Consider the following 25,321-nt stretch of genomic DNA (forward strand, 5'->3'; position numbering starts at 1 on the left):
GGCTTCTACCCAAGCTGGATTTCTGCAGACTCAACAGCATTATTCTTATCCTGCGGGGGAGCGGGGCACGGTTCACGCTTACGCGGGCCACAGCAATGGAAAAAAGCCGCACCGCTTGCTTTGCTGTTGCTACCAGCTGGCTTTCTGAAAAGAGGTGCTCGAGCCGAGTAGATTTCCTTTCCTGAAATCAAACCCTCAAAAAGATGCTTAAAAAGAAATAAATAAATAAATAAGGAAAAAAGAAGGAAGTTTGGGGGGGGGACCCATAATTAGCTTGTGAAAAGGGATGCGACTCGAGCTTTTTAATCTTCTTAGGCTCAAATAGCTGCACAGAGATATTAGCAGCTGGAAGCTGGCTATCACGTCAGAGGATTCCAGTTGCAGAACAGCCGCTCAGAGGTGGAGGGTAAATCTCTCTGGAATGCATGGCTGATGAGAAGCAATGCTAAAAATCGATCCCGCCACTTGCTTGGGAGGAATAGCCAGCATGCCTCGGCAGGGCGCGAACTGCATGGGATGCTTCCAGAAGAGTTGGCCAGCCAGAGAGCAGGTCCGCCCTTTGCTGGAGGACTCAGGCCCAGGGAATGCAATGATAGGAAGCCAGCACGGCTCAATGAGCCGCCAGCTCCACTTGCAGTGGCATTTCCTCCTCTGCAGGATTGGCCTCTGGAGGTAGGGAAAACAAACAACAGAGGACGATTCGGGTTGGGATTCAGTTATCCAGCTCAAATGTGCACCCGCTGAGCTACCAAGGTTCAGAGCACAGCCAGGATCTAAAAGGCAGCACAGAGGAGGGTGATAGGAGATGCACCAACAAGGACTGGAAAGCACCTCGTAGTGTAACAGGAGCACTTTGCACTGCTCAAATGCAGCAAAAAGAGCCGACAATGAAAAGAAGCCTTTTCCCAAGCCACCAGAAAGGTGCCATTGTCCACCACTTGAGGCTTTAAAGTGGTCTCAGGCTCCCTGGATCATCCTGGGCAGCCAATGGACAAAGGATGAATGTGTGGGGTATGAATGCACAGGGGTCTCCAGAAGCTGATGTAGAATCAGGGCACAAGAGACTGACAGGAAATAGTAGCTTGCTTGACACCTATCTAATCTAGTCGTTAAAATAAGCAACATCAGGGCACTCGTAGGTTGTGGCAGCAGCACAGAGCGAGAGAGAAGGGGCTGACTGATAACCAGATGTGGGCGGTTTCTGCTCAGGGCCTGGAATAGCCATTGTGCTGGCTGCAGACATCCAAAGGCAGAGGGAGGACTTCGTCAGGGAGTCTTGGCATCAGGATCCAGGCTCCGTGTTTCTAATTTACTGCAGTGGACAACAATGGGGGTGAGTCCAAGTCGGGAGTCGGTTCAATTCCAGCGACAGCCAACTACTCTGCCCTGAATAACGCTGCTAAAATAGGAAGGTGCATGGATTTTCCAGCAAACCTCTGCAAGAGGGAACTCAGTCAACCTGAGAGGCCATTTGTTTTGGCCACTGACAATTACAGGCCTGAGTTGCCCACAGAAATCAATGGAACAATAAGAGATCTCTGAAAGCCTGCTTGAAGTCAGCAATCACTGTGGCAGAGCACAGCCAGCAGCACTCATTCCCGGTTCAACTGTGCAAAGCCTTCAAGCAGCTGCTGAAACCCTCAGCTGAATTGGGGCATGGATCTTTTATTTGATCATGGACACCATCAGATGGCTGCTCTCTGTCTTTCTGAGTTTACATCGCCTGCTTCTGTACCAGACAAGAATCTGCTTTGCTTGCTTCCTGGACACGGTGGCGAAGTGCTGCTGTGGGTGGTTTCCGATGCTTCGGGAGAAGAACATCTATGAATTCAAAGGGCGTCTTAACTAGCGCATGAAGGGATCTGTGTAGCCAGCCTGGAAGCTTTCCTGCTAAACCTTGTAATAAGTCTGAAATTTGTTACCTAAATCCAAGGGACTGGGAAGTAGAGCAGAGCCCAGTGGTACCAAGGGCCAACTAGGAGGAAATAGGAGATTAAAGCAGATGCTTAAAAAAGCCAATAGCTGGAGATCATGAACTTAAGAAAAATCCGAGGGTAAGACTGGTTACTGCAGAAATCAGAGTCTCTCCCAGGAAGGGCAAGGATCTCACTATGGAGCTGAATTTTTCCTCTAGGTCACAAGAATTGATGGTGTCAAGGTTTATTTAGGAGGAAATTCCCATCATTAAGAAAGCTAGGCCTCCAAATCCCTTTGCCAGCCAATGGAGTTTGGGCACTGACCTTTCTCAAGCCCTGCTGAAATTCCCAGCTGGATAACCAAGCTGCAAACTGATTAAGTGACGGCTCTTTGCAGCTAATGTAGCTCTGGGAAGGAGAATTATACACGCACGCAATACACTGGGTGACCCCCGGCTTCCCAATCAATGGAGAAACTCCCCCAAGACCAGCGCTTGGCTGTCTGCCCATCTTACCTTCATGCCACACTGCGCTGGCCTAAGGGGATGCGCTACAGCACCATACTAAAAACACTTGGCGGCTTGCAATGCCGGAGTGGTGGATGGCTAAGACCGTCTTTATTAGACGTTTGTACCTGATACAGAATAACCTCAAGCCTTTAGAGGCTACTTGAATACAAAAATAAATCAAATCTCACACATGCTGTTGACACACACAGCCCTGTTATGTGTTCAAGTTGAAGCTGGACAGAAACCAGCTGCAGAGTTGTTACAAATTTTCAAGCACTACATTGCTAGCGGGCTAGCTTTTTGTGTAGCTGGAGAGACATTTTTATGGGGTGACAGACAGTTCCTTTGCAGGTACGGGACCGGTCTCAACCTATTGCGCGATTAACAAGTGCAGAGTAATTCTCATTTTAAAAAATTAAAGATTTTTTGTTTTTTGCAAAAGTCTAGTTGGTCTAATAAAAGATACCACCTCTACCACGAGTCTTGATTGCTTTTGTCTCTATACCAGTAAGTCTACAACCTGGATACCAAGTAATTTTCATGCAATTCACTGGCTAATCACACAATAAGTGGAGACTGGCCACACCTGCAGACTGGCCAAAAGCACAAAGTAATTCTCACGCAATTCACTGGTGGCCAGTCTTTGCAGGTGTGGCCAGTCTCAATTTATGGCGCGATTAACCAGTGAATTGCATGGTATGTGTGCCAGCACCATGCACACACAAGCCCCAGATCTCTCATTTCAGTAGGAAGCGGAAGAAAAGTCACACCTGCTACTCCACGGTTATTAGTTGAACTTTTTTTCTTTTTTTTTCTTTTTTTTATTGGTCAGTGAAATCTATGGTAGCATAACTGAAAATATACGGTGTAATAAGACTGATCACGAAGCGCCACCTAGTGTTCATTACAGCAGTGCATTTAAACTATGAGTAAAAAAGTTGCCAACCCAATATTTAAATTTAAAAAAAGGGGGGTTTTTTGTCAATAAACAATTGAAGAATTAATTCAGGTCACTTCTCATATCACTAGTGAAAAGCAGAGACGTGGTAAACCTTCCTATGGAGACTCGACAGGCCTGCTAAAATAATCCGTGGCTTTAAAAGTCACTCTTATAAAAAGCAAATACTACATCTGGGTTCTGGCAGAAATCAAGTCTAGTAGGTGAAATACAACAGCGAGCCTTCTAGCCTCAACCGCGCTTCCTCTGCCCCAAAACCAGAGGGTCACCCAGGGGCAGAGGGCAGCACGATGACATGCTTGTTAATATTTTTTAAAACCCTCTAGTGTAGCTTTCCAGAGCCAGGATGGTGCAGAATTAAATGAGGCTGCACAGGAAACCCCGGTCCTAATGGCAAGCAACAGTTCTTGCAACTGCACCCCTAAGTGCACTTATATGAAGACAGCAGGATCCAGTGCCCTTTTTCTGTCTCTGAGGCTAGTCCTCGGGGAGTCTGCCGTGTGTCTTGGGCCTCGGCATCCTCTTCACTGGCTTCTGTGTGAGATATGCACTGACCTGGACACAGAAACTCGCCTTACTGCATGGTTTCCCTCCCACATGCATAAAAAAGTGGAGCATTTGGTGCTCACTTTAAATGAAAGGTGCATCAGAGCAGAAATTGCTTGATTTGTTTTGTCGTTTTCCCTCCCAACCCACTCCCCTGCGTTTCCCCTCTCCCACCCGTCCCCCACTTTTAAAAAAATAGGTACCGTAAAATATTTAACCTCACAACAGCCATCTTCATGCTGCATGGGCAATGGATTTAAGGATGTGTACAAAAGAAGGAAAGCGGATGGTTAATATTCTTTCAATAAATAGAATTTGCATTTCACAGTCCCCCCTTTTTTTCCCCCTTAAAAAGTTTCACCATAAAGGAAACAAAAATGACCTGAAAAAATCCTTAACAGTTCTACAGAAAAATTCAATCAATTTTCTTGCTAGTCAATACATTATGACGTAGTTAAGGCGGGCAGGCTTTGGAAACGGGTGTGCTCAGGGTAATAGCTGGAATTCTGTCCTTTATAGAAAAAATACTCTTCAAATATCTTTTTTCTTTTAGTGGAAACTTAATTTTGTCTGAAGTTCAATTTTTTTTTCTTTTTGATTAAAAAAGCTATGAACTAGACGTAACCGCAATAGTAATAATAATAAAAAAAGGGCCAGACAAGCCAATGCCAGAAGCCAACCGCAAGGTTAAGACCCTAAAAAAAAATCCTTGTCTGGGTTGAACCAGAAAACAACACGTCTTTCATCTCCTCAAATGTCCATTGCCCTCTTCACCCAACTTTAAAAGCAATTGGGTCCTGGCATGTGGCAGTCTGACCGTATGTGTTTCTCTCTCACTCATTCAGACTCCTATCAACTATGTACAGGTTTTACATTCACACCACAGTATAGCAATCTGGGTTCAAACAGGCCTGGGAAGGGTTGACAATACAGTCAAACGTCGTTAATAAGATCATCGTCAGTGGAGAGCATGAAGCACCCAAGGAAGCTCCCTTTAAAAGAGAAAATAGAATAAAAAAAAAAACAACAGAGCAGTGACAATTCTGCTGGCACACAAGAGAGAAATGGATTTTGTTTGGAAGAGTTGACCTATTTAGTATCTGTAGCTAGCATCCTCCCAGCTATGGTCAGGGTGGCTCTGAACAAGTGTTGTGTGCACAGCTTGCTGACAGTCTCCAAGATGAATGAAGTTGCTTTAAAAATTCATTGCTTGGTCTAGATTCACGTTTTACCACTGAGATCGTCAGCAGTGGTCTGTGAATATGGGTCTTGCCTTCTGGGGGTCCTTTTAAGACACCTTAAAAAGGGGCAAGACATGTAGAAAGTGCTTCTGATGTTTCAGCTCCACGGTCAAAAAAAATCACTGCACTCTAGTGAAAGCCCAAGCTGATGCCATCAGGACAGCAGCATGCTACTACCTTGCTTGTGGGGGCTAAAAGTAGGAGCATGGGCTTTCGCTTCTTATCGGTTTGGTCCAAATGGAACAAATGGTGATGGCGGGTTGGAGCATGCCAGAAATGGAGGTAAATCCCCTTCAGAAATACATCAATCTCGCCTTTCTCCTACTCACGACCAGGTGAAGACAGGCCCTGCCAAATACAGAGTCCCTTCACTCCCATTACTTGAGCGGGAGCTTAAAACATGTCTAGCCCTGCAATGCAGATCTGCTGTTTTGGACCTGGGGAAGGAAAAAAAGGCAGCTGATACTCAGGTGAAACATTCTCCAACTGCACCGAGGTTGCAGGACAGTGCTTTGGCTGCAGAAAGGGCCCACAATATGGGGCTGAGCGATGGTTATCAGATTTCCAGGCAGCCATGGATGAGCAAAGGGGCTGCAGGGTTTATCTGCATGGAAAACAGCACTGGTTCAATGAAAGGCGCAGCTTAAATCAATGCAGTTAAATGAGGCAGGCTGACAGAACACCTCTGAACCCAACAGGCAGCTGGCCTGTATCTGTGCAGCCAAAGCTGAGGAGGAAAGAGGTGAAAACTCAACTGAAACGTGGCCTTCAAACCCAAATCAGGATGTCTAGAAGGGGTTTAGCACCATGTGAGCTAAGGCCTTTTCAATGCAAGGAAGATGCACACTTGCTTAACACCTCAATTTAGCCAAGCCATGACAAACCCAGGGTTGGCGTTTGTTCCGGCTGAGCTTAGGCTAAGAAGAGTGCCTCACGGTTCAAACCCACCTTTAGATAAACCCATGCCGCTTTCTCTTGTGGACAAGGCCATGTTTTAAAAACACCCTTACGTTAAACTGGTAAAATGTGGGTGTTCAGACAAAGATTTAACATTTTAGTGAAAAAAAAGGCTCTAGGAGATGTTCCAGTACACTTTCACCTGCTCAGTGAAAAGCAGGCAGGCTTCAAATGGCATCTCCTTGCATAGTCACTTCTCTGAAGAGCAACAAAGGGAATGGTGCATTATGCACTGTTCAGGACCATTTCCATATTTAACTTCCACGTGGAGAATGGTTTTGTAGCGCTCCATAAAAGCCTGGAAGGATGGAGTATTCACAAGCCTGGGACAGATGATTAAAACAAATAAAAGAAAAAACCTGTGCAAAGTTAGGTCCACCCCAAACACTTCCTTTGAATATAATTCTTGTTCGTCCAGGCTCTTGCTTCAGAGATTGGGAGGGCGAGGAAGGAAGGAAAAACTGCCGACCACAAAGTGCGTTTAACTTAAGCAACAATTAGGGGGTTTGTTCTCGGGTGGTTTGGTTTCGTTTTTCGATAGTGTGGCCTTCAGACCCGTGACCAAAAATGTCTGTGTTACTCGTTGTTTCAAAGTCAGCGCTGGGTTCAGAGTACTGGAGCCAAGTTCATCATATTCGGCAAAACAGAGGTAGTCTGGAAGTAACTTGATCAAGTACAAAACTGCGCGTGCACATCTGCGTACGTGTGTTTGTATGTGTATCTGTGTACCTGGTTGTCTGTCTGCATCTGTCTATCTACATATATACACACACTTCTGAAGCTAGCAGCAAACCGGGAGAGGGCTGGCGTTTCCAATGCTGCAGGGCGCTTGGCCGGTCTCTTCTGCTTCTCCACACCAATGGTTATTGCTGATGGAGGCACTGACCCGATTTCTGGGCTGATTCTTAGTAAGTCGGTTTGACTGTATCACTGACAGAACGGCTATGCACAGTACTTCTGTAAGAAAAACTCACACACCCAAGATTGCTTCCCCTGCCCCTCCCCTGACACCCTCCCTCCAAAACCCCTCCCCGCAAAAAAGGTTTAAAAATAAAATCTTAAAAATATAGTCAAGCCCATCTGAAGAGTACAGCCCTGACCCTGCTGCTAGGAGGTGTGCTCAGAAGACATCCAGTGAGGGTGAGCTAAAAGACTGGGGCTTGGCAGGACCCCAGGAAGTTAAAGGGAGCAGGAAAACTAGTCCATTTCCAACTTGAAATTCATCTTAGTACCAACAAAGACTAAAAATAAAACCAGTGTTAAAATCTTAATAAAAAGGTCCATGATTTAAACTAAAATTGCTGGGCTGTTTTTTGTTTTTTTTGCTAACTCTGCTGGAGAAGAAAAAGAAAAAAAAAAAGGAAGCTGTTTTAAATTAGGTTAAGCTGGAATCCAACAGAATAGGACCCCAGGCAGGATAACTCTCCACGTGCCTTAACTCGAAAGCTTTGGTCTGGTTTATTTGATTGGGTAAGAACCTGGCGTCTCTCCCCATGGGGGGAGCCCTACAGGGGCTGGCTATCTTAGCTCCCCATCACCAGAAGAAGCCTGTTTGATAGCATCTCTCTTGCTCTTTCAGTCTCCTGGGAAGGAAGGGTTGTCTTTTTTTTTTTTTCACCCCGCCTCCTTTTCAAATGGACTGCCACTATACACACAATAGCACAATCACATTTGCCGCTCCCCTCCCACCCCCCGTCCGGTCAAGAGGGAGGAAGAAAGAGGAGCATGGAAAGAATTATTATTGCATTCCCCATACTTCATGGGTCCAAGACGTGAATGTGAGGTCAACTCCTCAGAACCGGTGTATTAGTGCTTCTCGTTCCCTTTCTTTGCGTTTCAGCTCCTCTCGGTAACAGCAGGAACAGAAATTCCCGGTTTCCGGATGCCCATAAAAACTGCAGTTTGGTTGCTTGCATTTGGTCTGTTGAACACCATAAAGCCCGTGGCCTCTGCTTCTGTCTGTGGCTGCTCCCTTCTGCAAGCTATCCTGCTCTATGTATTCCCTGTAGCCGTTGCTCTGGGGGGCACCGCAGGGAGGGCTGTCGCACTCGACAGGGTAATTGAGGGGTATGTCCATCTCGGTAGGGGAGACCCTCCCCAGGTGGGAAGGGCTGGTTTGGTATGGGTGAGGCCGCCCCTGAGTGCAATGTCTGGGTAAGGTCGCATATGCAGGGAGGCTGCTGCAGGACCCCCCTGCTACCTGCCTTCTGGCATCTTGATAGCTGGGTGGGTGGGAGCTGTCAGCACTGCTCACCACAGAGGGCCTGGGAATGGTGAAGACCCCAGAGTAGCTGGAAGGAAACACTGTCATTCTGGTTCCCCCCATGGCCAGCTCCGGGGCCTGGAGGCTGTATGTGGGGGGCAGCTGGGAGTAGGCTGGGCTCAGTATCACATCCTCCCCCTTGTGAGGATTTGCCCCTTCGGGCTCCATCTTTTTGGAGGCCCCATTGCTGCAGAGTGCCTTCTTCTCTGCCTCCTTTTGCTTTTGCTCTGCCGTGAACCGCTCCTCAGCGTCCAGAAGGTACCTCTGGATCATCTCCTCCTGGTATTGGTGCCGGTGGCTGGTCTTGAGGTGGCCGGCAAAGATGAACTTGCGCTCACCTTGCATGGCAGCCCGCAGGATGTTCAGGCTCAGCTTGACCTCCTGACTGTATTTGTAGGCATCTGTCTGTTTCTCGCTGGCTGCTTTCCCTGGACAGGTCTTCTCAACAGGTGCTGACAAGTCCCCTTGGGAGGACTCCTCCTTGCTGCCCTTCCGTGACTTCAAAGAGCCTTTCTTCTTCTTCTCCAAGGTATCGCCCTGCCCGTTGCTCACTCCACCTTTGATGGCTTTGCCATGCATCAGGCCGCCCATGTTCTTCTTGAGCTTGCTGCCCAAGGTCTTGCCAAAGCTCCCGAGTTTATTGGCCACTGAGTCCGCCCGCTTCTTGTCCTTCTCCTTGTCCCGCTCTTTCTTAGGCTTCTCTTTCTCCTTGTCCTTGCTGCCTTTGCTGCCCCCATTGCTTGTGGAGCTGCTGCACACCGACTCTTTGTCTGACTCGCCCGACTCAGGGGCAGAGCGGGCATCGTCGCCAGCAGAGGCCGTGGGGGATTCGGGCTGGGCAAGGGGTGCCTGAAAAGGAAAGAGACAATGCATGAGAAGGCCGCTGGCTCAGCTGTGTGTAGGCAAAGATCTAGCAAGCTTATTGAGCACCCAGGGTGATAGTGGGTGGTGGGGTGGGAAGTTTTACCTACCCAGGTTCTCTGCCAAGTGGAGGCAGCTGATACTGCTGTAGCAGCAGCCCCATGGCATGGGCTCCCCTCCCCACCATATGCTACTGGATGCAGGGACCTTACCTCCTCTGGCAAAGCCTCTGGGTTGTCGGGGATTGTGGGGAGGAGCACCATTCATTCTACTTTTCCCGCTTGCCCCCCAACCCCAGGGCATGGCTGCCTCTGCCATGGCAAAAACTCTCAGGGTGGTGGCGGGGGGGGGATTCTGACACCCTCCCCCCATTGCTGACGCCTTCCTATGTGCAGGTGTTAAACCAGAGGTGACAGGCACACAACTAACTCCCTGTTAGGAGATGAAGAGGAGCGTGCTGCTTTGCAAGGTTGCACAGCCTTCCTGCATAACCCCACACAGTCAGTTAAATCTGGGCCACTGGACAGGAGGGCTGTGATGTGCCTTGTTTGGAGGGTACCTGCACATTTGCCCCCAGAGGTACATTCACGTTGTAAGTGTGACTACTGGGCTTTTCTACCGGAGAGGGAGGGAATTAATGGTTTTTCAAGGATTTCCACTCCAAGACAACTCCAAAGCCAGCTCCAGATGCCTCCTGGAAATAGCCACAACTAACAGCCTGCCTAGAAACAAAGGGGGGGATGAACAACAGCCATGTGAATACTGAGGCTCTGTTGTCAAGACTATAATTGAGAAGCCACTAGAAAGTTACTGAAGCTGAGGGCTGCAGCCCATTTCACTAGGGGTCACTGTACCACAAAGATTCATGAGCGACGTTTGCTTGTACTGGGGCAGGGTGTTTCACGACAGGCTGAAATTCAAGCAGGCCAAGCAGTGTAAACAACCTGAGAAAGCCAGGAGGGATATTTAAAGGCGAGCACTCTGAGTCGGGGTCACTCGCGCCCGTCTGCACAGAGCATACATTGGCGGCATCTACTCGAGTTCTTGGAAGGGATCCAAACAGAAGCTTGGCAGTTTGCACAGGCATTTGGAAGCACGACTAGGTCCTAAATTACCAGAGCTACAACTTCCTTTAAATAATAATAATAATAAAAAAAAGAGAGAGATATAGTTTCTATGAGCCTGGCAGAATTAAAGCCATATTTAAACTGTTAAGACAGCTACCACGATTTGGCAGAGGGACAGCAGGGAGCTTTCTGAAATATTCAGAAGGCTACAAATGAGCCCTTAAAATAACAGGCCCTTGGCCCTGGGGGGGGGGGCGGAGTTTAGCTGACTCATCTTCTCTGCTATCCTGAGTCAGTCTCAGTGACTGTAAACCAATAGTCCAGTGGAGTATGGGTTAGACTGAGATTTGTCAGGTCCAGAAGGCATTGTGTAGCAGGCTGCATTAATGGTCTTTTGTGTTTACATGGAGGGCTTGAGCAGTAGAAAAGTCTGCCCTACTACCCCGCTGTACAGATGCATGCCATTTCCCTCACCTTGCTGATGAAAGCCGTGCCTTCTAATAGGAGCCTATAGAAACCAACACGAAAGGAAGCGACACAGGTCGACCCCTCCCCCAGCTCTCCAAGGATAGAGAATTTTGTTTCTTTACCTGCATTTCACAGGACAGGGTGATCCACTTCACATTCATGTAGCTGTGCAACAGGTGGAGCTTAGCTTCCAATGACAACGCCACACTAGAGAAAGGCAGGAAAGAAACCACACAAGAGTGTTTCAGTGATGGCAGTACTCTGCATCCAGCAACAACATTGCCTTTTCTCTTCTACTAACACAGGCTTGCTTCTGTCTAACCTAATTACTGACTCAAAACCCTACTTTTAGGTGCAACTGAACTTGCAGGTCAACAGTAAAAGGGACAGCTGGGTTAATTTTAGCCCCTCAAATATCTTGTGTGAAGGCAATTTCTCAAGATGGTTTTATTCAATTTTTGTTTTGTAAAAAATATTTCCGTTTAAATTAGAATTCTTCTGGCAGATGACCGAACAAGGAGCAATGGTCACAAGTTGCAGCAAGGGAAGCTCAGGTTGGATATTAGGAAAAACTCTCACAAGGAAGATAGTAAAGCACTGGAACAGGCTGCCCAGAGAGGTGATGGAGTCTCCATCCTTGCAGATTTTTAAGACCAGGCTTGACAAAGCCTTGGCTGGGATGATGTAATTGGAGCTGGTCCTGCTTTGAGCAGGGGGTCAGACTAGATGTGACCACCTGAGGTCCCTTCCCACCCTCATTTCCTATTATTTTGATGTGCCAAACACATCAGCAGCATTGCTGCAACTAGGAAAGAACCAGGGGAGGGGAAACCAGCTAAACATTAACAAAACCTTTTTATTTTTAATAATATAAAGGTCCATTATTTGCCAAGTCAGGCAGCAGTTTTGCCTCCTTCAAAAAGGAGTTTGTTTTAAAAACATCTGGAGATTTAGGATGTAAAAATTCTACATCACACAAAGTGAACATAGAAAGAGAATGTGCCAGAAGACAAAAAGAAGTACTAAAAACAAGCCACAACCACATTGAGTAATTTAAAGCTGGAAAAGTGAAACTGTTGCATGCACCTGCTTTGTACTGATTTTTTTTTGTTTGGTCAGTGTCCCTTTAAAAGCAGTGGCACCAAGATAAATCTCATCTGTAATGCAACAGTCTGACAACACTGATATATGGTAATGGTCCAGCCCAGTCCAGAGGGGGAGTTGCTTTCTTTTTTGGCAGGGTATAAATCCCTATGAAAATAACAAGTCACCTGTGAAATCCTGAACCATCAGGCACTAGATGACATCAAGCATAAAAACACAGAGTTAATGAACAGGTATACCAGGCCATCAGTTATTCAAGGAGATCCCATTTTTTAAACTGGCAGAAGACGTTAAGAACACCTGACTGGGCTAATTTACTGGGTATTAATAGTGTGGAAGATTAAAATTTATCTTAGAGAAGCGTCTTTGAAAATAAATCTGTTTGAAGTTCTGGAACTGCATAAAAACATATCAAGGCAAGTTAATCTTCTGGCAGTACAGACACAAAGACTGCACTGTAGAAGGTCACCAAGGCCCTCCATGAGATCCTTTTAATCACAGAAAATTTAAGATACAATGTTACCACGTGAGCACAGTGGCCAAATTCCAAAGATATTTTTCTGCATTAGTTTGGAGTTACAAGATTACTGGAGGAATTAAAGATTTGATGTTGTTTGTACATGTGATCCCTAAAGAATGAAGACACAGATGTCATAGAAGAATCTAAATGCAGTTTGTCTGCAAATGGTGTTCTCTTTTCCAAGAAAAATGATTTTCATCATAAAAAGCCTCAAAGATGTTTACAACAAAAGCTGTCTTCATAACATTTTCCATTAGGTCAAAAATGCTGTTTTCAACTGAACCCACAATAAGGTTGTAGATCAAGAGGTGACAGGAAAGAGAAAAATGTGTACCACTCACTGTAATACCTCTGTAGCTGTATCTACATAAAATACTTTAAATCTTAGTTCCCCCTACATCTTGTACCCCTACAGTCTTACAAACAAAGGGATAAGAACATCCAACTTTTGGTTGCTACCATCCAGGAAGTATTTTTTTTATTTTTATTTTTTTTAACTCCCAGGGCAATTAACACAAAGCTGGATCTAGGAACGGAAAAATATTATGTCTTTCTCCAAATCAGCATTGAAGCTAGGGAGAAAGCTTGGGGGAATCACATTCCCAGCCCTGTAATCTCACAGATGCCCCATCCCCTCTGACCCCTTCCCATTTATTCAGTGGGTGAATCTGTACCAAAGCTGCTTCTACATAAGCTGCTGCAATCCACCAATATGACACAGTAGGTTTGAATAAGCTAATAAAGGAAAAAACCTGCTTCATCTCTATTGATCTTCACTCTAAACATAAATGAGTCACGCTGCTAAAAATTAGCAGTCCTAGTTATTACGTGAAGATAAACTGATCCGCTGCCCAACTGTGGCTGCTTTTGCTACCCAGCTGAGAGCTCACCTTGCCAGTTTGACGTTGTCGTTGTCATCTTTGCCCCATTCCCAGTCCTTCCCTGGATCTACAGCAAAGTGCACGGGCAGCAGCTTGTGTTCAGAGTCAGTCAGTGGGATCACAGCTGGGATGGAATGATACAGTTTGGTCAGAGTGTGGAAGAACAGACACGTCTGAGCAAGATGTGTGCGTGTGGATAAAGGTGGGGTGGAACAAAAGGAGCCAGCCACAGTCTAGGACTCCTATGCTGATGGATCACCATCAGCAGAGAGAGGGGCTCAGGCTCCATCTCAGCCCTTGGCTGGTACTACCACAAAGGGTGTCTGTTTTGATGGCAGCTCATGGGGCACCAAGTTATATGCAATCACTGGCACTTCCCATGCATCTCATACCAGTTGCCTTGTGACTTAAATTCACCAGCTGGATTCTAACATGTACCTTGGTCTTTTGAGGGTTCCTTCTGCTCCATGGACACCAGTGCAGAAAAATGGGCCTGATCATAAGCCAGTACCAGTGGTGATCTATGACATCTGTTGGCAGGAACTTCTAGGGGCAGGTAGATGCCACCGAAAGGGATTGGAGCAAATGCTGAGGAAAAAGGATTTGTGAAGCATTATTTTTTCATATAAGGCTATAAAAGAACTGTCCTTACTGAAAACTCAGCCAGGAAACAAGCTTGTTTGAGCCTTTCCATTTGAGAGCAGCGGGGGCTAGACCCAATGATCTCACAAGGTCCCTTCCAGCCCTAAACTTCTGTAAATCAGTGATGAGCCTAAACTCATTTGTAGGAGACATGGAGATAACCTTTTATTTTTAATCAGAGGCCCACAGCCATAGAATTAAACCGTATTATCTATACACACCTCCTTTCCTTCTGCGCTGTTTGCAATGCATGTAGCTGGTAATTGATTCATCTCTTCTGACAGGAAATCAGAAGTCTGCTAGTGGAAAATGATGTTCGGAGGCAGTGGAATTTCCCCCGTCTGCATATGACAGTGTGGGGGCAAGGGATTTGGAAAACGGAACATCAAGTCTAGTTTGCCCAAGTACCTTCTTTGAAGCTTGGTATTATGAAGGGGTCTAGTGGCATGAAACCTCACAGCTTCCATGCAAACCAAAACCGGATTGGATTTGAAGACCTGGGCCAGAATGCTACAACCCAGAGGAAGTGCGATGCGTCTGCTCCTGAACAATACTAAGGCTCAAAGAGCCGCTGGGAAATTCCACTGTACTCAAAGCAAAGCCCCTCTGCAGTGGAGCGAAGGGGGCTGCGGGACAGTCAGGACCTACCTTCTCCCCCTGAGTCTCGCAGCATCGTGTCTGCCACTACCACAATGGGCCTCTTCAGCACGTGAGCAAGGACAAAGACGTGGAACTCCTCCAGGCTCTCATACACCGGCTCCTCAGAGCTTTCAACACTTGGGAATGAGCAACGAGAAATGTGATCAGCCCTTGGCTTCTTGCATATTTAATCATCGGCTTTAAAACGGACTAGGAACAAAGTCTATATATGGGCCCAAGTAGAAATAGCTCATGTGAAGAGTGGAATCAGAGAGGGGGCAAAAGCTGTTACTTGATCTCTGAGATGGTCTGGATCCTGACTACATCTATACAAAAATGACCCACTGTCCAATAGCTGGCATTTCTATAGAGTGTTTCCCTCCTAAAGCTCTCAGAGTGGTGCATACTGGTGAATACCAACTCATTTCACAGAGAGCAAAACAGAGTTAGAAAGCCAATCCCTTAAATTAACTGCGTTACAATGTCAGATGGGTTGCATTGCTGATCCGTGCCCTTGATACAGATAGCAAGAACATGGAACACGAAAGCCTGGGGGTGCTGTAATGCTTAGCTGAAGTCCGACTGAGGATGAAAGCAGAGAAGGTTAAATTCAAGCCCCAAAACTGAGGCCAATGGATGTTCTCTTTAAACCAGAGATAACATCTTAGCTGTGTTCTCTAATGCCCCATGCTTACTGCAAACACATAGCCAACCAGGATTTCACCGGAGTCTCTGCAGGGACATATTAATCCCTCAGGAACACAAATACAGAGGAGATTAAATTTCTTTCATCTTTATTGTTAACTTGGCATTTGGCTATTTTTACTTCTGTTTCTGCCATCTGGCTGAGAGTCAGATGAGGAGTGGTCCAAACTTCAGAAGGCACTGAATAGTTAATTTGGGTTTGGGTTCATGAGGAAGGAAGGATATGTAACACTGAGCTCAGACTCTTCCATGACAGGAGTATGTTGGAGAGAGACAAACCGACAGCTGGATCCAGACTGCAGACAGAGATTTGGCTACAGCGGCACTGAAGTCCAAGATCAGGTGTTAGGCAACTTACATAAGGAAAAGATGACCCATTGCCCCAGATAATTTACAGGGTGTGTCGTGTATACTCTCTGACTATCTTGGACCTTGAGTACAGCCCCACTCCTCAGCAGTTACCCACAAACTGTGTATTGATTAGTGAGATGACCAAATTATGTTGTTCTTGCCCTGGGAGACCTTGGACAGAAAGGCACCTCAGATGAAAGGCTACTGAGTTATACCTGTGGGCCACCTAACCTGTCAGGGGCACCTGCTGGCTTTTCACAGCCGTCTTCCACCTACCCTCCACAGTTGCTTCCATTTGTACCATAGTGCATACGGGGCTCACTCGATGCAAGCTTGATTAGCTCATTCCATTCCTTCTGCCACTCCTCTTCTGTGTAAACAAGACCAGACTGAAAAAACAGAAGCACAAAATACAGGTTTACCACGAGCCGACTGGTTCTATTCATCCTGGCATCGATTTCTCTACAGAACAGAGCTAAGACTGCCAATACCTTCCACGTAAACAAGTCTGCAGTGATATGATTTGGAAATAGTGACCAAGACAGAATCTAGGCTTAAAAACAGATTCCATTGATAAGAAAAAACCCACATTTCTACCTGCTGGAGGCAAATGTTTAAAGCCAGAGTGTTTGAATACCTGAGATTACACCAAAGGCATCTCGATCCCAAGCATTGCCTAATGTACTGAGAAAATAGCAGGAAATTATAACTGGATTGGCAGAGTTAGGTTGTTTTAGAAAGCAATTTATTTTCCCTTCTGACTGAACAGCAAGAAAACTGTCTAAAACTGCCTCTGTGAGGTCTGCATCCTTCATGGCTTTTAAGCCTTCCAAAAAAATTAAAAGATGCACAATACAGAAAAGACAGATTTTTTTTTAAGTGTAAAAGGGGAAGATGTTCAGCTGTTACTGAGTCTTCTATATGTTACACATTAACGAACAGACAAGTTCCTTTCCCTGATAGCTTGTTAAGAAGAATTTTTCCAACTATTTGAGTTGGTCTAATAAAAGATATCAGATTTACCCAAAGAACCTTGTCTGCCTATGTCCTTAGACCAACATGGCTACAACCTACACCCGACACCTTAATTAAACTACCTATACTCTCAGATATGCTCTTGCTTCAGTCTACACATCATGCATACATTTCGTTCACATTTCAGACACACTGATGTAGAGAGATGGTTGCGATCACTTACTGGCACCTCGTACTACACCATGCATCTCCATTCCCATTGGGATGATCCTGCTGTATCTCGGCTAAGCATAAAATGATAGAAAGGTTCAATCTCTGCCTTGAGGAGCTGATAAGGCGAGTCAAGAACTGGCCAAAAGCATGTCTAGACTAAAACTAGCCTTACAAAAGTAGTTGCTTCAGTAACTCACAGTTGGATGATAAGAAATGATGCCCCATCCTCTTACCATAAGATAAGATCCTCAGTGAACAACTAACATGCCCATGAAGAAGGGCAAGGAAAGGTAGTGTCAGAAACTCTCACTCCCAACCAGAAAGATCACAAAAGATGTTATTAAACCTGAGTCTGAACTCCAACATACCAGGCCTGGCTTGGTGGGTGTGTGGAAAGATGCTGTGCCCTGAACTTCCCATGATGCTGCCCTGCAATTCTAATGAATCTGCAAATTCAGCTAAATACCTGTCATCAATAATCTCAGACAGGACATGAGAAGTAGCAGTCAGGTGGTAACCAAGAAGAATAGGACTATTCCCAACATGGACTATGTCATCCCTGATCTAAGTGGGTACAGAAAGAAAGGGGAGTATTATGTTGCATAGCCCTGCAAAACCCATGGACCGTAATGCACGTCTCCCCAGGAGTCTCTGCCAGGGGAGAGAACTTGGAAGTACAGTAACTTGGACAACCTGACTCCCAATTCACAAGCCACCAATTCTTCAGCATCATCTAATATTTATTAATTCATAGATGTTTGGGTCAGAAGGGATCCAAGTAGATCATCGAGTCTGACCCCAGACCCTGGACAGGATAGAGCACTGGGGTTCGAGGACCCCAGCCAAGTGCATGTCTAGCCCCCTTTCAAAGACCCCCAGGTTAAGGGTGAGCACCACCTCCCTTGGAAGCTCATTCCAGATTCTGGCAACCCTCACCATAAAGAAGTTCTTCCTGATGCCCAACCTAAATCTGCTGTCAGTTTGTGGCCGTTGTTCCTAGTTACTCCAAGGGGTGCTCTGGTAAACAGAGCATCTCCTATCCCACGCTGCTCCCCGCGATGAATTTGTAGGTGGCCACAAGGTCACTTCTCAGCCTTCTCTTGTGGAGGCTGAAGAGATCCAGGTCCCTCAACATTTCCTTGTAAGACTTTGCCTGCAAGCCCCTAATCATATGAGTGGCCCTCCTTTGAACCCTCTCAAGGTTGTCCACATCCCTCTTGAAGTGTGGCGCCCAAAACTGGACACAGTACTCCAACTGCAGCCTAACCAATGACGCATAGGAGGCAAGTTTCATCTCCCTGGATCTGTTCATCATGCACTTGTTAATGCATGATAAAGTGAATTAACTTTACTGATTGCTTCGTCACATTGATGACTCGCGTCCATCTTGGTGTCAACAATGATTCCGAGATCCCTTTCTGCTGCTGTGCTGCTAAGAAGGTCATCCCCCAGCTTGTAAGTGTGTTGGTGATTCCTTCTCCCTAGGTGCAGCACTCTGTACTTGTCTTTGTTGAACTGCATCCTATTCTGTTATGCCCACTTTTCCAATCTGTCCAGATCTGCCTGGATTCATTCCCTACCCTCTAGTGTGTTTAACTTTACCCCATAATTTGGTACCACCTGCAAATTTGGACAGAGTGCTTTCTACACCCTCATCCAAGCCACTTTGTGATTCAATCTGGTTCCTCCATGTACACTTAAATTAAGCCATGCCTCTCTGGAGGACACCACAGCTGTTTATTCTCTCACACTACACTCCTCAAGAATGTTACATGCTTGCTTGACCTGCCTTGTGAATTGTAACTCATGCATCCAAGCAAAGTCTGGTGGGAACATGCCCTGAACTCTGAAATGCTCGTGTCAGATGCCAGGTCAAGACCCAGACAGATCTTCCAACACAGAAGGGAGCAGCACTGGCTTGCCCTGTTTGTACAGTGTTTAAAAGGTCTTTAAGACATACAAGATAGTCATGCTTCCTGGGCATGAGATAGAGCTCAGACAAGGAAGATTAATGATGTACCAAGGCCCAGAATGTCAACATCAATGCAAAGACCATTTGGATTTTTAAATACCCTGTTTTAACGAGGAAGGATCCCTCTTCTTCTAAGCTGCCCAAATAACAATCTCATCCTCCATCTGAGAGCTAAGTAATATATAAAGTAGCACCCAGTGTGGGGTGGAAACAGAAACTCTCCCCATTCTGAAGAGGAAGGGGCTGCAATTGCTATGCAAGGACATCTGGTAATTTTCCACCTTGCTGTCTTGGGCTAGTGTCACAACTTAATGGGCGTTTAATGCGGAGGAAGTGTGAATATCCTTTCTTAGTGGCATGACCTGTGCCATCTCTCTTGATCTTAACAGCAGTCAGATGCAATTCTTGCTTCTAAAATTAACATGCAGTCGTCACATCCTGTCACCTCCAAGCAGCGCAGATGTAAACAGGAGGGACTGCATCAGGGAACAGTCAGTAGCATTGTGTTACCACCTTCACACAGCAGCTTGTATAGGCCTCTAGCGTGCAGCAGGGAGTCCCTGCCCAGTGCAGCTTTCACCACATAAAAGTCTCTTCTCTAATGCTTCAAGCCCATCCCTGTAACAGATAGCTGTCTCTCTAGGAGTCGCTTACCTCCTTGTTCTGCTGTGTTTGCTGCCATCGCCACCGCCGCTTCAGGGCTTCCCTTTCCACACCTTTGTCCATTAAGGTATAAAGGGATTTGCGAAGCATGAGATCCCGATCATGGAAACCCCACATGCCTACATAGAGGAGAGAAAAAAAAGGTAGAGTATTAACAGTAGCTGGCATTTCTCCAGCCTCTGCTTTCTAAAGATCACACATGAAAAGCCTTATAATTACCATATAAAACAAGGAAGTAACCACATCTTACTGACTGGGAGCAGAGGCTGGTAAATGATATAACATGTGCAAAGACATCCAGGGAGCAAAACTGCAGAATCCTCAGCTCCCAGCTTACCCAATCATGCTGCAGCCTGCCCCAAACAGGATTTTTATATAGCAAAGAAATATGGGAGGAAAGCACAACTGCTTCAGAGCTGGCATTTGTTCTTTAAAAAAAAAAAGTCTTCTTAGCATGGATACACAAAGCATACAGGAGCTTTATATCAGCTGTATATAGATCACCCTAGATAAAGAGGTACAGGAGACAGGCTGGCTTCCCAACTCTCAAGAAACCAGCCGCAAGGAGGAAACATACCACTTCTGTTCACTTAAAATCTCAGATGCCTCAGGTCGTTTACTGTGATGCTTAAGCTGAGGAGGTCCCTGGGGAACTTGGGCACTTAAAGCAGTTTGAGTCTGGAAAGTGGTATCCAAACATCAGATGCATGGGCAGCTCTGCTCTATGTCTTTACAAATATAGCAAGAGGAAAGGGCAGCTGCTCAAGGTAGTGAGTGGCACCTCCAGATTTCTAGTAGCCCGGATACTTATGTAGCCCCATCACTGCAACATCTCACAGCTGTGCTGACTTATCTTCCCTGCGATGCCCCATTTGAAGAGACCTTGCCAAGATGAAACCTGCAGGGGGGATGGAACTTAACCCGATTTCTTCCAGTCCAGACTCAAACTCTTAACCATGGACTAGACCATCCTTCCTCTTACAGTGAATGAAAAAAACCAACAGATGAGGTACCAGGATACCCAAAAGCTTGCCTATACCTATACCAACCATACAGCTGGTCCAATAAAAGATGTCACCTACTTCTCAAAAACAGATGAGCCTATTTATATGATTATGCAGAACTGGAGTTCTTTGAAGCCTGGCAATATGTGCTTTGAGAAGCTTTTCACCATTTCTTCTGCCTTTATCTATGTTCTCTCCCATCCCACCCTAACCCTAAGACCCACCATTTCAAAATCTGCTTGCTGCCATGACCTTGCAGCTCATTAGTCCCCAGGAAGCTACAAATTCCTAGTGACCGACTTGCACATTGACAGAGAGGCCTTCCACAGCATACTTCTGCAAGCCTCAGTGGAGGGGGCTGCTTATATTGTGTGTGTCATGGCTGTGCAATCTTATCCTGAGCTTTGCGTCTAGCAGCAAAGGCAATTAAATAAAGATTCTGCGCTGTATGATTTTTCTGCAAGATGGAAAGAAGCCCGAGCTGTATTATTCCAACATAAAATTATCTTTGCCTAAGCAGTGCCAAGGATGGTTGCTTGCCACATTTTCACAGCAGGAGAGCCTATTTCTCCTCCATACAGTTTCCTTTCAGAAATCCATAGCTAAAAATACACGCGTTTGGAGGGGAAAGAAAAGAAGGAGCTGTGGATTTCAGCCTACTGAAACATAATGGGACTCGGGCACAGTGGGAAAGCTCTACGTGCTCGAAAATAAGCTCTGGGATTGTCTTATTCAAGTGGGGAGAGTTCGCACACAAGGGAGCTTATTCATTCTGCTTCCAGGACAGGTCATCACAGAAGTGCTGGTAGGCAGAGCCATCCCTGCCTCTCTCAGCTGCCTCCTCAGCCTCACTTCCAGGGCTGCAAATTACAAGGCAGGGCCTAGTGCTTTCAAGATTAGAGAGAGCAAATATTGTGTATAGGGCTGGAAGGAAAGGCCGGGAAGAGGCACGTTTGGAAGAAGCAGGCAGGAATAAGAATCAGATCATTGTCTCATCCCATGCTATTATTACCCCCCACCACAACCTCCCTTCCCATCTTACCTAGAGAGGCAGCATGAAGCAGGCAGTTCCCATCCCCTGTAGTGGCCAGAGGAAGTAGCCGTTGGCAGCTGGGGTCAACATTCACCCACCAGTTCAGGCGACCTGTGGGAGTATTTCAGGGGAGAGAAGAGACCGGTCATGAATGTGCAGCAGTTGCAGGAAAACTGATGGTTGTCTGCTCAAAAAAAAAAAAAAGGGGGAATGGGCTGGGATTCAGCCCAGGAGTCTGCTCTGAGCATAACCACACGATCGCTTTCTGCTTCGGAGAGAAGTGCATTGCTATGGTCTCTCTGAAGTGATGCCTCCCACCCCAGTTCTCTCCCTGCAGTACCATGTGAGAGGCTGTTTAAGAAAGAAAAAGTTAAAATCAGTAGGGGAAGAAACACTGGAAAAAACAAAGCCAGGAGTCCACAAAGCAACAGGCAAAACACTGAGGGACCTCTCTGAAATCATCAGCTGGATAAGCAAGGCTGAGAGACTTCAGGGCTTACTTGACTGTAATCCTGCCTCTACACCAGAGCAGGACTCGGTTTGGTCAGTGGCCCTCGAAGCTGTGGCTTCCCTCGCAGGAGACGCACAAGCGTTCCTTGTGACCGGCGCTGGGCAATGCCCAGGTAGAAGCTAATGAAACCTCCAGCATGTTAAAACCACAGAAATCATTCACATGCACAAGGGTGGCAGATGAAGATGTGGAGGAAGGGTAGGGACGGGACTGCCTGTGCCAGACGTGGCAGGTACCCAAATCACTGCCCAAGCTTATACCAGGCAAATACACCTGTTCTACCAGACATGCACACAGTGCCTCCTATCAGAAAAGCAGGCGGTTTTTCCCCAGCAGGAATGCACGGAGCTATGCAATGCTGCACTATTGTTAAGTCGGCGCCTCAGCCCCATTTCACAGGCAACAGAGACTAAGCGATTTACCCAGAGGTATAAAATGTAAGGAGCAAGGTTGAAAACAAGAGCCAGGACTCCTGCCCACCCCTTTCTCCAGCCCAGGCTTTGGCTAAGATCAACCTTCTCCCTAGGGGCACTTGAACACCACCACAAAAAGTAGGATGAGATCGATTCTCATCTCAAGCGATTCGTAAGCAACCCAACACCCTATCCACCCAGGTAGGGGCTCCCGCACAACTTATGGATCAAAATAAACAGTATTCACCCTGGAGCTGGATGCTATAATGCCATGCTCTATAAGATTGGCTTAAAAGGACAGTCCAATATGCGAGTGTGATGATGCACCAGACGGCTGACCACCTCCACACATGTACAGCATACTCAGGACGAGGACCTGGCAAGCACCAATGATAACGCAGTTGTGTGGCTCCACCATATTAATGACGCGTAGAGGGGGAAATGAAGTATACGAGAAGAAGAATCTTCTCCTTCCATCCATCCCTTTTTTCCAGGCCTGAAACAGTCCAAAAAGGCTGCAAGCTTTGTTAAAAGCATTGGCCTTGAACAAAGGGTTTGCTGATTCTCAGCTGCAAACAACAGTGGCTTGTTTCTTCTGCAGGTTTAATTGTACACATCTTAAGCAGCCAAAACCATACAGTACAATGTGTCCATCTTTTCTGCATGGCAAAGCAGAGTTTGGGGAAGTTTATCCATTCTACCAGCTAAGCAATACACATCTTAAGCACCTGCAACCAAACAGCATAATTCTTCTCTTTCCTCTACACGCCAGTTCAGGAACAAAGTTTGGGGAAGTTTACTACCAGCTGGGCAGCTTTTGAAAGGGTCTTTTCCCCACGTTAATTTGAGCAGCTAATATAAGAAATGGCAGAGACTGGTGCTTTGTACTTTTCAAAAAAGGACCTGCAGAGATGGTCCCACTAACAAATCCCCTATAAAGGGAATATGTGGAGTGTGGTGGTACAGAGCACAGCTGGAAGGAGTCAAAGCTCTGCTTGGACAGAAAGCAAAGCTAGTCTGCAGTCCTTTTGAGAAGCAGCCATATTCCAAGCCACCTGAACCAGGTTTTGGCTTACTGGGTGCTATTAAACCATGTTCCTTGGCTCTGAACGCCTACTGCTAACCTCTCTGTAATGAGCCAGTTGAGCTCCAAGCAGCATGCAGTGGGCTGCTATGCCTCTATTCCTATTGCAATCGAGACGCAGCCACCGGTGACCCTCCCGGTCTTTAGTCAAACCAGCTCTTTTTCCAGCATTGCAAATGAGCTTTCCCCATTTAGAGACTGTGTGCTGCTCCACGCAGACGGCACTTCTAGCAAGTTGGGGATACAGACTTCTCGCAACTTCTTTGCAATCTCCGCCCTGAGGAATGCAGAAGAACTAAAAGAAAAACCAGTGCAAGCACCATAAAGGGAGAAAAAAACCCCGAGAAAGCATCAAATGGAGGGTCAACTGCAATTCGATGCCAGTAATTTCTTTTCTCGGGATTAGAAAAGGAATCCACTCGAGTTGAAAGCTGTTTAGTACACAACTGGGGGGGACGACAATAGCTCCACTCACCAAGGCAGGCTATTTTCAGTCAATATAGCTTCTGGCACAGTAAAGCTGCAACCCATTGCCAAATGGATCACTGCCAGACGAGTAAATTGAGAAACAAAACAGCTTCTAACAAAAGCTAAACAAAATTTAAGGCTACTGTAGTGACTCTTAAGCCTTTTGTCTGCCTCGCGTGTTTTCTCGGGAATTTGTTTTTTGTTGCAGTTGCAAAATGAACGCATTCGAGAGTCAAAAAGCCAGGAAAGCGCAGCCAGGCTCTGGTTACTGTCTGAACAGACTGTGCAGCTTAGCCTGAAAAGCCAGGTTGGAGTCGGAGGATACACCTCGAAGACATGCTGCCAACAGACATGCGGACAGGACGCAGCGCGCACATCCAGAGTGACGTACGAGGAGTGATTTGTACCTTTCTGCGCATGCCAAGTTATGCGAGAGGGGTCATCTCTACTCCGTTACTCCAAAAGGCTGGCTCCGAAAAGCTGCTGTAGAAAAGGCCAAGAGGCCCCCCGAAGTACGGAGAATGAGAGACTCCTAATAACTGTTCCTGGGGGAGGTGTCTTAAACTGCATGCGCTGCTGCAGGGGATAACAGCTCCCTATTTGAGAGGCCAAGCTTCCCCCTTCAGCGATAGGGTTACACTAGGAGTGGCCTTGATTAGAAAGGCAAATGAATAGGAGAAAGTAGGGCTAATTGTAACCCTATAAGCACTGATGGGCCACTCTGAACTTCCCCCCCTATAATCCCGGCTGCTCCTCCTTTTTCAACCTAAGTGCTAGCTAGCATCCTGCCTTGATGCTGGCTAGACAGGGGAGTTGCTACAGACTTCAATGCAAAGTGAGATCAGACACCGACAAGCTCCTTCCTCAGCCTTTATCACCGGGATGGATCTAATGAGTAGCTTTAGAGATGTTGGTTTCAAAGGCTGCAACCTGGTTCAAATGCCAAGACCAGGATTTGTGCAAGATGCAATTATTTTCATGGTGCAACCTATTTGTCCGAACGAGATCAGGGCCTGGCTGTGTGCGCTTGTGCCGTGCTCCAAAGAAATCCTAATCTATATTGGCCAGACGGATAGGAAGAAAAACAGCAGTTCCCTACCATGGAACAGATGATGAACAGTGCCCCGGAGACAGCAAGTGGCTTGCTCAAAAGCCACAGCGCCAAGCAAAGGAACCACTGCCTTCACCACAAAATCATTCTTCCGCTGTCATGGGACAAGGCTGCTGCTACAAGGAACAACCCATCCTCTTGCTCCCCAGGCCGACACAGCTCATTTAACACCAACACCCACCACCGTCTTTGCTGCGTTACTGCAAAACACATTTTTTTCCTACTGAATCACAGGGTTGGGGGGGG

General features: G+C 46.5%; 1 protein-coding gene across 1 annotated transcript in view; it reads right to left on the reverse strand.

Annotated features, from left to right (window-relative positions):
* Nucleotides 1-2,514: 2,514 nt before the first annotated feature.
* Nucleotides 2,515-25,321, reverse strand: part of OTUD7B (OTU deubiquitinase 7B) — a 37,825-nt gene continuing 15,018 nt past the window's right edge. Inside the window, exons 4-11 of the mRNA XM_019556157.1 lie at nucleotides 21,498-21,599; nucleotides 19,443-19,570; nucleotides 15,905-16,017; nucleotides 14,582-14,709; nucleotides 13,730-13,879; nucleotides 13,301-13,415; nucleotides 10,909-10,993; nucleotides 2,515-9,239 (exon numbers count right to left, since the gene is read on the reverse strand). Coding sequence (XP_019411702.1) covers nucleotides 7,920-9,239; nucleotides 10,909-10,993; nucleotides 13,301-13,415; nucleotides 13,730-13,879; nucleotides 14,582-14,709; nucleotides 15,905-16,017; nucleotides 19,443-19,570; nucleotides 21,498-21,599 — 2,141 coding nt within the window. The 3' untranslated portion in view covers nucleotides 2,515-7,919. The remainder of the gene's footprint in view (nucleotides 9,240-10,908; nucleotides 10,994-13,300; nucleotides 13,416-13,729; nucleotides 13,880-14,581; nucleotides 14,710-15,904; nucleotides 16,018-19,442; nucleotides 19,571-21,497; nucleotides 21,600-25,321) is intronic.

This window comes from Crocodylus porosus, unplaced genomic scaffold (assembly GCF_001723895.1).
Source record: "Crocodylus porosus isolate Cpor-Errol unplaced genomic scaffold, CroPor_comp1, whole genome shotgun sequence".
Lineage (NCBI taxonomy): Eukaryota > Metazoa > Chordata > Crocodylia > Crocodylidae > Crocodylus > Crocodylus porosus.